The sequence below is a fragment of the Petromyzon marinus genome, unplaced genomic scaffold (genome assembly GCF_048934315.1).
Source record: "Petromyzon marinus isolate PM22_M1 ecotype Great Lakes invasive population unplaced genomic scaffold, UKy_Petmar_22M1.pri1.0 PM_G_Scaffold_11, whole genome shotgun sequence".
Classification (NCBI taxonomy): domain Eukaryota; kingdom Metazoa; phylum Chordata; class Hyperoartia; order Petromyzontiformes; family Petromyzontidae; genus Petromyzon; species Petromyzon marinus.
This window is the reverse complement of record NW_027422662.1, coordinates 425,883-441,565: the sequence shown is the minus strand read 5'-3', so window position 1 is coordinate 441,565 and position 15,683 is coordinate 425,883. Positions and strand designations below refer to the sequence as shown.

General features: G+C 45.1%; 1 protein-coding gene across 1 annotated transcript; it reads right to left on the bottom strand.

The window, feature by feature from the left end:
* Positions 1–8,218: 8,218 nt before the first annotated feature.
* Positions 8,219–9,902, bottom strand: LOC142908987 (uncharacterized). The gene has a single exon (XM_076059672.1). It carries the CDS (start codon positions 9,891–9,893, stop codon positions 9,192–9,194), a length of 702 nt encoding a protein of 233 aa, XP_075915787.1. The 5' UTR covers positions 9,894–9,902; the 3' UTR covers positions 8,219–9,191.
* Positions 9,903–15,683: the final 5,781 nt, after the last annotated feature.

Here is a 15,683-nt window from a genome sequence, read left to right as displayed (position 1 = left end):
ATTTGCGTATGGGTGGAGGCTAGAGCATTTATGTTGACTTAGGAAAACCTGATTGTTATAGGCTTCGGGTCAAGTCGTATAGAAATTATTAAAATATGGAAATACATTTCATATTAAATTAATAGACGGGTGATGGTTACATTGACGTAGCTTGTGGCAGGGTTCAATTGAAGTGGGTGTGAAGTTCAATAACTTTAGCCTACCCTGTCGTTGAATTCCGATTTTAAGTTACTTTAATAGTAATGTAGAACCAATCAGCTTTTTGACTGAACTATATCTAGGCTAACGCAAACTCCCAGTGACCCTGGCTTGGTGTGTTTACGTCAGCCCCTGGCAATTCGCTGTGCTCTGCTCTCTATCTGCTCCCTCTGACCCTGGGAGGGCTCTGAATGTCAAAATCGTATTAGTGGGTCAAGGTAAATATGACCTCCACATGCCATGCTGAGGCCTGGTTTGGTGTTTTTATTCATTATTAAAATTAAAAGAAACAATAGAAATATGTATCTATATGTATTGAAAAATTACTTGTTAATATTAAGATGGAAAGGGGGCATATACAACAGTGTATAAGTGTATAGTGTAGTGTATAATAGTGTATTGTATAGTAGTGTTTAGTGTAGTGTATAGTGTAGTGTATAAGTGTTAAGTATAGTGTATAGTAGTGCAGTGTATAGTGTAGTGTATAGTTTAGTATACTAGTTATCACGTGACTAGTGTAGCTAGCCAGGTGGTGACCACACTCGTGCGTGCATCTCCACTCGTCCGTGTCTGCAAGTAAGCGTTCGTGTGTGTATGTGCACCCGCGTGTTTGTTCGTGTTTGTATGTACGCACACTGTTGCACATGGTTCGCTCGTGTGGGTGTGTAGTGGAACGCACTGCTCATGAAAACATTGCCTCGTTACACGGTAAATGCTGCGGCACAACAGGAGGGAACTGCAGTGATGAGGCTCTCCACTCTTGGTGCCGTGAATTAAAACAGCGCCAGGGTGGAGAATCCCGTCCCTACAGCTCGTAGCTGTGACGGAGCGAGAGTGATCAGCGGACAGCCACCATGGTTGCCAGGTAAGGGAAGACTTCACCCGGAACTCTCCTCCACATGTGTTCCCCTTGAACATTGTCGCAATAAACGTACGGTCAGGAATCTTTAAAATATCCGACCTTTGTTGTTCCGCAAGAATATTAACGCTCAAACTCGTATCGAACTCTTCATGAATTCACTTGGTCAAACAGTTCAGGTACTCGGCAAAGCATTTCACCACCCGGTATGCAACAGTTAAACAATCTACTCCAAATCAACACCGAAATGTCAAATTATCATCCACCATTGACTTCCACATCGATGGAAGCCATTTGCCATGACATCCAAGCCATTAAACACCGGAACAACGAACGTGCCATTCAAGTACATCTTGAAACCCATCATCTGAAGAAGTTTGTATTAAACAATAACTAAATAATAGAAACACGTTTACAATATTGAGCGAAGTTATAGTCACGGACTTTTTCCAACTTTAGCTCAACAGGACCACAAAAGCTCGGATATGTGGTGCAAAATAAATGAATAAATCTGATTGAAATCATCAACTGGCCAAATACTTTCCGATTTCAACATCACCTTATAAAAGAATAACATTTTAAATATAAGCGCACAACTTTATCTATCTGTGATGAGCGCTGCACTTTCCGTTGTTTTCATGCAGGGGGCGCTACAAACCTACGCACCCCCTGCATGGACGACGGAGGCGCAGGGACAGACGTTCGATTACGTTGGAATCAATCTGCAGACGGCGGACTTCTCGCACGGCCAGCTCAGTGTTGCCTTATCTCGATCCCGCAATCCCAAACAGGTGAAAGGCCGCATCGAACCGAACCCCCGGCAAGGCCATCTACTTAATGACGAGAGAAAATTCACACGAAATGTCCTTTTCAATTAAGTCTTCCACATGTAAATTGATACAAGCTTTTAATGAAGAAATAAAATCATCCAATTCAAAACACAACACAATTCAAAGATGTTTCATTTTAAAACTTCAAAACGGAGCATGGGGTACTTGCGTGAATGCGTCCTTCATGTGCAAATGTTGTGACTTTCCTGGCCTGAAGGCCGTCAATGTGTTGGACCCTTATTGGTGCACAGCGTCTCAACAACAGCAGTGGGGTTTGCTTCAACCGATGGTTACGAACATCCAGACGTGAATCAGCAAGGAGCATTTCTAGTCCCAGTTAGACAAAATCTACGTCAACACGTAAGACAAAACTACAATTCGTGTTGTAGAGAATGTACCTGCTCCTATACGTGTAACTTTCAAGTGGTATGCCTTGTAACTGATGAATGATCCGAGCGTGCTCCCTATTTCAAAGACGATGAGTTGCTCCAGAAGCAGACGCTTCGTGAAACACAAAAGTACCCTTTGACCTGTATCACAAGAACAACGGGTCTCACCTGAGTTCTCTGTACAGGTTACTTCCAAAACACACACACACACTTTGTCCTAACATCACTTATTCAATGTTTGACCCTCACAGACAAAATGTTACCTGTACGCGCACAGTCAGACAAGTATTAATTCTAAATTATTGACGGGCATATTAACAACATTTAATTACTGCAGCGAAATATACTGCATCACGTTACATCGTATTAACAAGAAGCTGTTTTAAAAAAATATGCACCGTCTGCTTAACAGTGTATGTACAACATACTATTGTTGCGTCATTCAAAACGAGTAGACCGTTGCATGCTGGCGTCTGGGTCAAAATGTAGCAAATTCAAAACATTACGCTACAAATAATAAGTCACGGCGTTTCGATGGCAAAACAAGCAATCGTCATCAGGTGGGACAAGCACAGCAGCAATAAGCAGAAACTGCTGGAGTACGCGCCTACTTCTTCAGCAGTTTCTCTTGCAGTGGTTGTCCCACCTGATGACGATTGCTCGTGTTGTGATCTAAACGCCGTGACCTGTTATGTTTCTACCCACGTGGTGACTTTACCGAAATAACTCAACAGTGTGGTTTCCTGCAGTCACAAAAGCTTCGAATCAAGATTACCTACAAACTACACAATTGAGATGACGCATCAATCATGGCCCCCTACTGACAGGCTCTTGTCCACATGCAGGCTGGTGCAGGGCCACTACCTTGTGCCACACAGGGGCAGCTGCTACTTGGGAATGCTCTTCGAGTGTTTCAGACGAGGTACGACACTAAACTCCGAGTTGCTGAGGCGGTTAAGCAAGCACCATGTAAATGCAATTATGATAACATAGTGAATGCTTGGGGGCTTATTGTCTCTCGCTCCTGGTTAAAGATCTACCCAACCCACAGGTCCACAAAGACTGGCCGCTCGCTCTTACTCTGCAGGTTGCACCTAGGAACTGAGTGTTCAACTTCACGTTCTTGTCATTAAAGGCCTGTGACAAAGGTGCATCTATTGTAGCGACATCGTCTCAAGCTTACACATCTACCGGGTCTACACTTGACTTTGTATTGTCTCGGAGGAAGTCCACCCACACCTCCACATCCACAAACTGCTGGGAGTTGCCTCGCTCTGCCTCACAGTCAGAATTCTCCTCCTGCTTCACGTTGCCTCCATCGATGTGAAGGTCCCATTTTGGAGTTGAATCTTCATCTTCACATTTTACCGTCACTTCTTCGCTCTTCACCATCACTTCTTCCCTCTTCACCATCACTTCTTCACATTTCACCTCAGTTCCTTTTCAGTGTCCAAGCTGGGATTTTCCTCCAGTTCTTGTATCATGAGGGATGGGCTCATTGTGGCACTTTGACTTTCACAAGCTGATTTCAGACTCCACTCCTTGCAGATCTTCTGATGCTTCTGTGTTCTCTGGTGTACTTGACGATTTTATGAATCTGCAAACGCCTTCCCGCAGAGTGCACCTGAAGTGTTTCTCTCCTGTGTGTGTCCTCTGGTGTTTTTTTAGAAAAGATGACTGTGAAAAGGCATTCCCACACAGACTGCACTTGAAGGGTTTCTCTCCCATGTGTGTTCTCTGGTGTCTTTGACGATTTGATGAATGTGCAAACGCCATCCCGCACAGAGTGCACCTGAAGGGTTTCTCTCCCGTGTGTATTCTCTCGTGTCTTCGAAGATGTGACACATGTACAAAGGCCATCCTGCACAGAATGCACCTGAAGGGTTTCTCTCCTGTGTGTGTTCTCTGGTGTACTTTAAGATGTGGTGACTGTGCAAACGCCTTCCCGCACAGAGTGCACCTGAAGGGTTTCTCTCCTGTGTGTGTTCTCTGGTGTTTTACAAGAACAGATGACAGTGAAAATGCCTTCCCACACACACTGCACTTGAACGGTTTCTCTCCTGTGTGTGTTCTCTGGTGGGTCTGAACAACTGATGAATGTGCAAACCCCTTCCCACACAAGATGCACCTGAAGGGTTTGCCTCCCGTGTGTGTTCTCTGGTGGGTCTGAAGAACTGATGGCCGTGCAAATGCCTTTCCACACACGGTGCACTTGAAGGGTTTCTCTCCTGTGTGTGTTCTCTGGTGGGTCTGAAGAACTGATGGCCGTGCAAATGCCTTCCCACACACAGTGCACTTGAAGGGTTTCTCTGCCGTGTGTGTTCTCTGGTGTCTTTTAAGATGATATGACTGTGAAAATGCCTTCCCACACACACTGCACTTGAAGGGTTTCTCTCCCGTGTGTGTTCGCTGGTGTCTTTTAAGAGCAGATGAGTGTGAAAATGCCTTCCCACACACTGTGCACTTGAAGGCTTTCTCTCCTGTGCGAGTTCTCTGGTGCTGTGTTAAATTTCCAGTCCGATCCGTGCTGTATGCACGCTGGTCGCAATGTTGACTTGTCGTACCGAGCTGCTGTGCTGACTGCCTTTGCTCCATCAGACCAGCGTCAGCTGCAGACAGAAAATAAGAATATACACACCATCTACACGTCAGTATCGAGGCACAGAGGAATGCATATATACAGTCACATGTGACTTACACGTCTATACTTATTCATATATTCATGATGCAGTGAAAAAGTTTCCCAAATTCCTCACACGGGCTGTCATGGCACACAATGAGAGGGCAAATGGTCACAAATATGCCTGGAAGCCCTCGTATCTTCAAGATGAATGTTAACTCAAAACTCCGAGTACATAATTTCGGCAAAGGGTGTTGAAAACAAAACTATTTGTGTTATGCAGAAATGCATGAATTAATGTTCAATCGCAACTTAGAGGTGTGAATCCAGGCTCAGATGTCCTTGACTGCTGGGATGAACAGATTCGACTTCAGCTGAATGTGTGTGCTGTGTTCACCTCCTGTTTCCATTCTTACAAAGAGTTGCAGAGGAAAACAAAAATAAACTATTGTTTTGATATAACGTCCGTGTTCAACAGAGTTGATAGATCTTCTTTGGTTCTTTCGGTAAAGTCACGTAGAATGAGAATAAAATAATAAAATAAAACAATTAAATTCTCACGACGTTTCGGCCACAACACAAGTGGCCTTCTTCAGGTGAAAGGAACAGACCTGTCGGGACGACAGAGCTACAATGAACGCTGCTAAGATTCGCAGCGTCTTTTAAGCTGGTTGAGAGAAGTGAGGCACCTTGACAAAGGGGTTTACAAATCAAACAGGATAATTTAGCATAGACTTTACTGCAAACACAAACTTGACACTGTCACACACTGGCACGGGTCAAGAGGCGGTGGCATGTCCAGAATCATGCCTGGCCACCTTCATCTGCTCAGCATTAATGTTTCCTCACTCCACCAAGTAATTAATGAGGATCAACGAACATAGCCGAGGCTAACTGGAGTTTGCGTGTCTCTCTCCGTGGTGAGATGTTAACTACCTCACCTGGTATACAGGAAGTCATGGATTCGATCCCGACCCAGACGCCTCCTGTACATTTGGAGTTTGCGAGTCTCTCCGTTTATCGTCTTTGACCGATAGACATTGATACACGTACTTGATGAGACCTCCTTTGCCAGTAACAAGATATAGTAATAGGTTTTACCCTTTTAACTGGTACAAAAACTGACACCTTTATTCAAGGCATCATGTTTGCAATAACCACAACACAAGCAGTCAAAATGCAAACAAAAGGGTAAAACCTATTTCTATATCTTGTTACTGGCAAAGGAGGTCTCATAATGTAAATGCTCACCCCGAGCCCTCAATACTCTGATGGTGCGCTGTTTTTGAGTTGTACGCCTTTTGGCATCTTCTGGTCCAACACCAGTGGAGACTAGGCTCTAAGAAAAGCCGTCTCGGGTGTGGACCAATCAAATTCAAGGACAGTGCCAATATTATTATCAGAGTTGTCTCTTTTTTGTTTGCATTTTGACTGCTTGTGTTGTGGTTATTGCAAACATGATGCCTTGAATAAAGGTGTCAGTTTTTTGTGCCAGTTAAAAGGGTAAAACCTATTTATATTGACACACGTATTCTTGGTTCTTTCGGTAAAGTTACGTAGATAGGAAATAACAATAACAGATAATATAATTACATTAAATAAAGACCACTTGTGTTGCGATCAAAACGTGGGTTTTTTTTGGTTTATTTACTATTTTTTATTTTTATTGTTTTTATTTTATTTTCTATCTACGTGACTTTACCGAAAGAACCAAGAATATTAATTCCTGCAGTCACCAAAGTTTTAAGTCAAAACATTCACACACGTTGACAAAGCCTCACCTTGTGTTGTTGTGGGCAGGTCGCTTCTGATAACAAGAGCGGTATAGCAGCTCAAGCGGGCTTGGCCTGCTAACTAAAGAAAATAAAAACTGCGTGAATATTTACAATAAAACAAAGTTACAAAGTGACGAGCCGGGTGAAGACAAATTAAACTTAAGCGAGATAATTAAAGTGAATGCAATCAGGCGAGGGCAGGAGGCAAGGCCCCGCGTGGCTAGGCCCCGCGTTGTAAAGTTCCAACCTGGACATCGATTCCCATGCTCGCTGCTACTCAACTGACATCCCTACGAGAGAGAGAGGCTCTACCTTGGTAAACAACAACAACAACAACCACCACAACAACCACCACCGCAATGAGAATTTCTCACCTCGGATTTCAGTGTTACCTCGTGACGTCACGCGGCAGCAGGTGACTTGACGTCACTTCCGGGGTACCAGACACGCTCCTCCCACAATGAGCGGCTCCGTAACTAAATAAATAAAGATTGGCACTGGAACGTTATCGGCAGTGACCCAAGCGAAGGTGACGTCACGCTCAAGAGCGCGGTGGACGAGCGAATACCTTGGTGACATGACGTCACTAGCGAGGTACGCCTCCCCCTGGCGTTTCACGCCGATGAAGTAATGCTGAGTGGTGACGTCACAGAACGGGATTGGAGTTTAAGTTGATTTAGATTAATTTTCCATTGCTCCCTCCCTTGGGTGCGTGGGCTCAGCTACAACGACGTGGACATTATTGTGTATACACTGTGTGTGTACACTGTGTGTGTGTACACTGTGTGTGTACACTGTGTGTGTGTGTGTACACTGTGTGTGTACACTGTGTGTACACTGTGTGTATACTGTGTGTGTGTACACTGTGTGTATACACTGTGTGTGTGTACACTGTGTGTGTGTACACACAATGTGTGTGTGTGCACTGTGTGTGTGTACACTGTGTATACACTGTGTGTGTACAATGTGTGTGTACACAATGTGTGTGTACACTGTGTACACTGTGTGTATGTGTACACTGTGTGTACGTACACTGTGTGTGTACACTGTGTACGTGTACACTGTGTGTGTGTACACTGTGTGTGCAAGCCAACTGTGGACCGGTTTTGGTGGACAATGTCTCAACAGCAGTGGGGCTTGCTTCAAGCCATGGTTGGGAACATCCAGACGTTAATCAGCAAGGAGCATTTCTAGTCCAAGTTCGACAAAATCTACGTCAACACGTAAGACAAAATTATAATTCGTGTTGCAGAGAATGTATCTCCTCCACGTGTAACTTTAAGGTGGTATGCCTTGTAACTGATGAATGATCCGAGTGTGCTTCCTATTTCAAAGACAATGAGTTGCTCCAGATGCTTCATGAAACACAAAAATACCGCTTGACCTGTATCACAAAAAACAACGGGTCTCACCTGAGTTATCTGTACAGGTTACTTCCAAAACACACACACACACACACTTTGTCCTAACATCACATAATCAATGTTTGACCCTTATAAATGAAATTATGCATGTACACACAAAATCAGACAAGCGTTCATTCTGAATTATTGACAGGCATTTTAACAAAATTTAATTACTGCAGTGAAATGTACTGCAACAGATAACATCTGATTAAGAAGCTATTTGAAAAAAAATACGCACGGTCTGCTTAACAGTGGATGTAAAACATACTATTGTGTCATTCAAAACGAGTAGGCCATTGCATGCTGGCGAATTCTAAACATTAGCGACAAATTACACAACTGAAATGAAACATCAATCATCGCCCCCTACTGACAGCCTCTTGTTCACATACTCTTTGGTTCTTTCAGTAAAGTCAGGTAGGTAGAAAAAATAATAATAGATCACGAAGTTTCGATCGTAACACAAGCGGTCGTCCTCAGGCAGAAAAAAATAATAAATGCAGACCGGTGCAGGGCCACCACCCTGTGCCACACAGGGGCAGCTGCTACTTGGGGATGCTCTTCGAGTGTTTCAAACGAGATACAAAACTCCGAGTTGCTGAGGCGGTTAAGCAAGCACCGAGTAAATGCAATTATTATAACATAGTGAATGCTTGGGGGCTTATTTTCTCTCGCTCCTGGTCAGAGATCTCCCCAACCCACAGGTCCACAAAGACTGGCCGCTCGCTCTTACTTTGCAGGTTGAATCTAGGAGCTGAGTGTTCAACTTCACATTCTTGTCATTAAAGGCCTGTGACAAAGGTGCATCTATTCTAGCGACATTGTCTCAAGCTTAGACATTTACCGGGTCTCCACTTGACTTTGTATTGTCTAGGAGGAAGTCCACCCACACCTCCACTTCCACAAACTGCTGGGAGTTGCCTCGCTCTGCCTCAGTCAGAATTCTCCTTCTGCTTCACGATGTGAACGTCCGATTTTGGAGTTTAATCTTTATCTTCACATTTTACCTTCACCTCTTTGCTCTTCACCATCACCTCTTCACATTTCACCTTCACCTGTTCATATTTTACCTCAGTTCCTTTTCAGTGTCAAAGCTGGGATTTTCCTCCGGTTCTTATTTCATGAGGGATGGGCTCATTGTGGAACTTTGACTTTCACAAGCTGATTTCAGCCTCCACTCCTTGCAGATCTTCTGATGCTTCTGTGTTCTCTGGTGTACTTGAAGATTTGATGAAACTGCAAATGCCTTCCTGCACACACTGCACTTGAAGGGTTTCTCTCCCGTGTGTGTTCTCTGGTGTCTTTGAAGATGTGACACATGTACAAACGCCATCCCGCACAGAATGCACCTGAAGGGTTTCTCTCCCGTGTGTGTTCTCTGGTGTACTTTAAGATTTGATGACTGTGCAAACGCCATCCCGCACACACTGCACTTGAAGGGTTTCTCTCCTGTGTGTGTTCTCTGGTGTACTTTAAGATTACATGACTGTGCAAACGCCATCCTGCAAAGAGTGCACTTGAAAGGTTTCTCTCCCGTGTGTGTTCTCTGGTGTGTTTTAAGAACAGATGACTGTGAAAATGCCTCCCCACACACACTGCACTTGAAGGGTTTCTCTCCCGTGTGTGTTCTCTGGTGTCTTTTAAGAGCAGATGACCGTGAAAATGCCTTCCCACACACAGTGCACTTGAAGGGTTTCTCTCCTGTGTGAGTTCTCTGGTGCTGTGTCAAATTTCCAGTCCAATCCGTGCTGTATGCACGCTGGTCGCAATGTTGACTTGTCGTACCGAGCTGCTGTGCTGACTGCCTTTGCTCCATCAGACCACGTCAGCTGCAGACAGAAAAAAATAATATCCACACCATCGACACGTCAGTATCGATGCACAGAGGAATGCATATATACACAGTAACACGTGACTTACACGTCTATACTCATTCATATATTCATGATGTAGTGAAAAAGTGTCCCAAATTCATCACACGGGCTGTGATGGCACACAATGAGAGGGCAAATGGTTATAAACATGCCTGGAAGCCCTCGTATCTTCAAAATGAATGTTAACCCAAAACTCTAAGCACACAATTTCGGCTGTCTGGCTAGAAAAGGAATATTAATAAGAGCTAAATTCAGCTGACATAGCAAAGGGTGTTGAAAACAATACTATTTGTGTTATGCAGAAATGCATGAATTAATGTTCAATCGCAACTCAGATGTCCTTGAATGCTGGGATGAACAGTTCCGACTTCAGCTGCATGTGTGTGCTGTGTTAACTTCCTGTTTCCATTCTTATAAAGAGTTCCAGAGGAAAACAAAAGTAAACTATTGTTACGCTATAACCTCCGTGTTCAACAGAGTTAATAGACGTTACTGCAAACACAAACTGTACACTGTCACTTGGGTAAACAGGCGGTGGCATGTTTAGAATCACGCCTGGCCACCTTCATCTGCTTGGCATGAATGCTTCCTCAATCCACCAAGTAATTAATCGAGGATCAACGAACATAGCCGAGGCTAACTGGAGTTTGCGTGTCTCTCTCCGTGGTGAGATGTTAACTACCTCACCGGGTATACAGGAAGTCGTGGGTTCGATCCCGACCCTGACGCCTGCTGTATATTTGGAGTTTGCGCGTCACTCCGTTGAGCGTCTTTGACCGATAGACATTGACACACGTATTCTTGTTTCTTTCAGTAAAGTTACGTAGATAGAAAATAACAATAATTGATAATACAATTACATTAAATAAAGACCACTTGTGTTGCGATCAAAACGACATGAGTTTTTTTGCTTTATTTACATTTATTTATTTTTCTTGTTATTTTCATTTAATTTTCTATCTACGTGACTTTACCGAAAGAACCAAGAATATTAATTCCTACAGTCACCAAAGTTTTAAGTCAAAACATTCACACACGTTGACAAAGCCTCACCTTGTGTTGTTGTGGGCAGGTCGCTTCTGATAACAAGAGCGGTATAGCAGCTCAAGCGGGCTTGGCCTGCTAACAAAAGAAAATAAAAACTGCGTGAATATTTACAATAAAACAAAGTTACAAAGTGGCGAGCCGGGTGAAGACAAATTAAACTTAAGCGAGATAATTAAAGTGAATGCAATCAGGCGAGGGCAGGAGGCAAGGCCCCACGTGGCTAGGCCCCGCGTTGTAAAGTTCCAACCTGGACATCGATTCCCATGCTCGCTGCTACTCAACTGACATCCCTACGAGAGAGAGAGGCTCTACCTTGGTAAACGACAACAACCACCACCACAACAACCACCACCGCAATGAGAATTTCTCACCTAGGATTTCAGTGTTACCTCGTGACGTCACGCAGCAGCAGGTGACCTGACGTCACTTCCGGGGTACCAGACACGCTCCTCCCACAATGAGCGGCTCCGTAACTAAATAAGTAAAGATTGGCACTGGAACGTTATCGGCAGTGACCCAAGCGAAGGTGACGTCACGGTCAAGAGCGCGGTGTACGAGTGAATTCCTTGGTGACATGACGTCACTAGCGAGGTACGCCTCCCCCTGGCGTTTCACGCCGATGAAGTAATGCTGAGTGGTGACGTCACAGAGCGGGATTGGAGTTTAAGTTGATTTAGATTAATTTTCCATTGCTCCCTCCCTTGGGTGCGTGGGCTCAGCTACAACAACAACGTGGGCATTATTGTGTATACACTGTGTGTGTGTGTACACTGTGTGTGTGTACACTGTGTGTGTGTACACTGTGTGTGTACACTGTGTGTGTGTGTACACTGTGTGTGTATACACTATGTGTGTGTGTACACTGTGTGTGTGTGTGTACACTGTGTGTGTGTACACTGTGTGTACACTGTGTATAGTGTGTGTACACTGTGTGTATACACTGTGTGTGTGTACACTGTGTGTGTGCACACTGTGTATATACTGTGTGTGTATACACTGTGTGTGTGTGTACACTGTGTGTGTGTGTACACACAATGTGTGTGTGTGTGCACTGTGTGTGTGTGTACACTGTGTATACACTGTGTGTGTGTACACTGTGTGTGTGTGTACACTGTGTGAATACACTGTGTGTGTGTGTACACTGTGTGTGTGTGTACTGTGTGTGTGTACACTGTCTGTATATACTGTGTGTGTGTACACTGTGTGTGTGTACACTGCGTGTACACTGTGTGTGTGTACACTCTGTGTGTACACTGTGTATACACTGTGTGTGTGTACACTGTGTGTGTACAATGTGTGTGTGTACACAATGTGTGTGTACACTGTGTGTGTACACTGTGTACACTGTGTGTACACTGTGTGTGTGTGTACACTGTGTGTGTGTACACTGTGTGTACGTACACTGTGTGTGTGTACACTGTGTGTGTGTAGTGGGGGGCACAGGTGGTGCATTGCCCAGTCATCTCAGTCAGTGGACCCATGGCATTTCTCCATCAATTTATTTGCAATTTATTATTTTTATTTGTTATTATTTTATTATTAAAATGTTAATGTATTATTTTTTATCTTTTATTTTTATGTTTCTATCTACGTGACTTTACCGAAAGAACCAACGCGCGAGCTCCGGCCGCGGCTCCGCCCTCGCTCTCGCCACGCATCCGCCCACGGAGCCGCTCCGCACGGGAATCACACGCGCACCACACCGATGCTCTCTGCTAACTTTTATTCGTGGCGCAAACCCCGCACCGCCCGGAGGGAATATTCTACGAGCGGAGCCTAGGCCTACCGCTACCCAAGTCCGCAAATGCTCTCAGGCCCCATCACGTACCTCGCGGCCGTGCTCACGGCGTCTCGCGGACGCCGTGAGAGTCGGAGGGACGAAGACAAAAGGGAACTTTGCCTATCGCCGCCTCGTAGCGGCGCTCGCCGGCGTCGCACGGATTCCGCGGGCGGCTCGAGAAGGCTGGCAGCGTCGCGCGCGACTCGTCGCCGCCGACCCGGCGAACCTTCGCGCGCCCAAACAATTTGAAGCCAACTCAGGGGCGCCGCAATGTGACTCGCTCTGCGAGGGTCGGCCATTCTCCTGGCGCCGGGAAACCGCGGGACTTTCATCCCAGAGACCCTTCGGATGAAAACCCGTCGTGACGGGCAATCCCCCGCCAGGACACTACGTGCGCGCGCTGCAGGTGCGTGCTCGGTGTGGGGGGCCACGGGGGAGTCGAGGCGATGGCGGAGTTGCTCCGAGACCGTGGCACCACAACGGATCGGGAATTGCGTTGAAATCCGGCTCACGCAAAAGCACAAAAGGGGCGACCCAACGGGACCTGAAATCAAATCGATTCGCCGAGTCGACAAATGTGCACATTGCCCCGGGGATGGCAACTGACAGTCGAGTATGGAAAATCGTGATGTGAACAGATTCTGTTTATGTGCGACACAACTTCACGCCACATGGTCCCACGGGGAAAGACGGTGGCATAAGTAAATACAAAAACGAACCAGTAAACCATTGGTGATTGAATTTAGATTTAAAGCTTTCGTGACTGCAGGGATTCATATTCTTGGTTCTTTCGGTAAAGTCACATATAAGGAAAACAATAAAATAATAAAAATATAAAACAATAAAATTCTCACGACGTTTCGACTGCAACACAAGCAATCATAATCAGGTGTGAAAACCACAGCAAGAAAATTTGAAAAAAAAATTGGTAATGGATCAAAGCTATGAAGGTGATGATCCAGGAAAATTATATTATGATGCTGTGGGAAAAGGTAATAAGTTACTCTAAAGTGCCTGGCCATGGAAACGTTGGTAATGATTAGGAAAAAGTCTTAAATATGTTGACGTGTAAATCAGCAAATCAAATTAAATCCACAGAGGAGGGAAAGAAGGATCCCAAACATGCGACACTCAGAACCAAAAGTGGCAGAGACTCGGCCGAGAGAGTGGAGAGAGAGGAAGAGACTTTTCAGGACTTTATTTCCACTAAAAAATGTACAAAAAAACATTACAGGAAAAAAACACCTAAATTGAAAATCAATAAAACATCAAACTCTTAACAGCGGTATGTGCATGAAATACAAATGGCACCGGGATAGAAGCTGTGGAAACGAGGCGGTGCACGGACATCTCCGTGTGCAGCAAAGTTGTTGAAGGGTTTTTCAATTTTATAAAGAATCAAATGTTTTGACATCAGAATGCGATGTGAACAATATATATTTTTCTCCCGTACAAAACGAAATGTCAAACACCTGAATTCGTTTTTTCTTCAAGGATTCTGTTGTCGTAGTTATGTATGCAGTCTGCAAGTTTTTTTAATGTGGGCACGTGCAAATATTGTCTGGGTACATTAAAATATATCTTTGAAAATGTGTCCTAGACACTATATTTGAAAGATAATAAAAGTAGAATTGAAACATTAGCACAATGTAGATTTGTATATTGTAGGGTAGAAATATATTTATCATAGCGATGATCTAACATTGGTTTAATACAATTTATATTTTTACTTAGAATACTTTAGCCATGCAATAGACTAAATATAATGCTTGTGTTTTAAAAGAAAAAAATATATTTACCAGGATTAAAGTTGTGCGAAAGATTTTATAAAATCTGAGGCTTGGAGAATTGCATGCTGGGAATTAAATTGAGACAGAAAGGGGTTAATGCATGGCTTGCAGAGCAGTCGCACGTTACAGAGATTATTGACAAAACAGAATGCGATGTGAACAAAATATATTTTTCTCCGCTACATTTTCAAAACGAAATGGCGTCGACATGTCAAACGCATGAATTCGTTTTTTCTTCAAGGATTCTGTTGTCGGTTTTCATTAAAGTGTAATGACAGGGGTGAAACCTGCTGACATCACAGGGTGACACCTGCTGACATCGCAGGGTGACACCTGCTGACATCACAGGGTGACACCTGCTGACATGACAGGGTGACACCCGCTGACATCACAGGGTGACACCTGTTGACATCGCAGGGTGACACCTGCTGACATCACAGGGTGACACCTGCTGACATCACAGGGTGACACCTGCTGACATCACAGGGTGACACCTGGTGACATGACAGGGTGACACCTGGTGACATCACAGGGTGACACCTGCTGACATCACAGGGTGACACCTGCTGACATCACAGGGTGACACCTGCTGACATCACAGGGTGACACCTGCTGACATCACAGGGTGACACCTGCTGACATGACAGGGTGACACCTGCTGACATCACAAGGTGACACCTGTTGACATCACAGGGTGACACCTGCTGGCCTGGCAAGGGCTTAACAGGTACGGCCACAGAGGTAACAACCAATCAGGGAAGGAGGCGCATCTGGGGCAAAGGCAACAGGTGGGGCTAGCCGAGTTACTCCGGTAACCTGCTCGAAAGGTTCCACGAGAGGGCGTGGCCGGAGGTGGGGCCTAGCCACGCCTCTGGCCACGCCCTCTCGTGTAACCTGCTCCAAGGTTCCACGAGAGGGCGTGGCCGGAGGCGGGGGATTCGCATTGCTGAGGATGTTGTAGGCAAGCTGACACGCCACTTCCCGTGCTCCCTCCTTGCTGGAGCTCAGAAATTCGGGGAAGATGCCGGCGCCTCCTCCCACCCCAGGAATCGACATCTTATAAAGGAGGCCCACGGGTATCCCGGGCTCCGAGTAAGCGTGCAGCTCGAAGATTG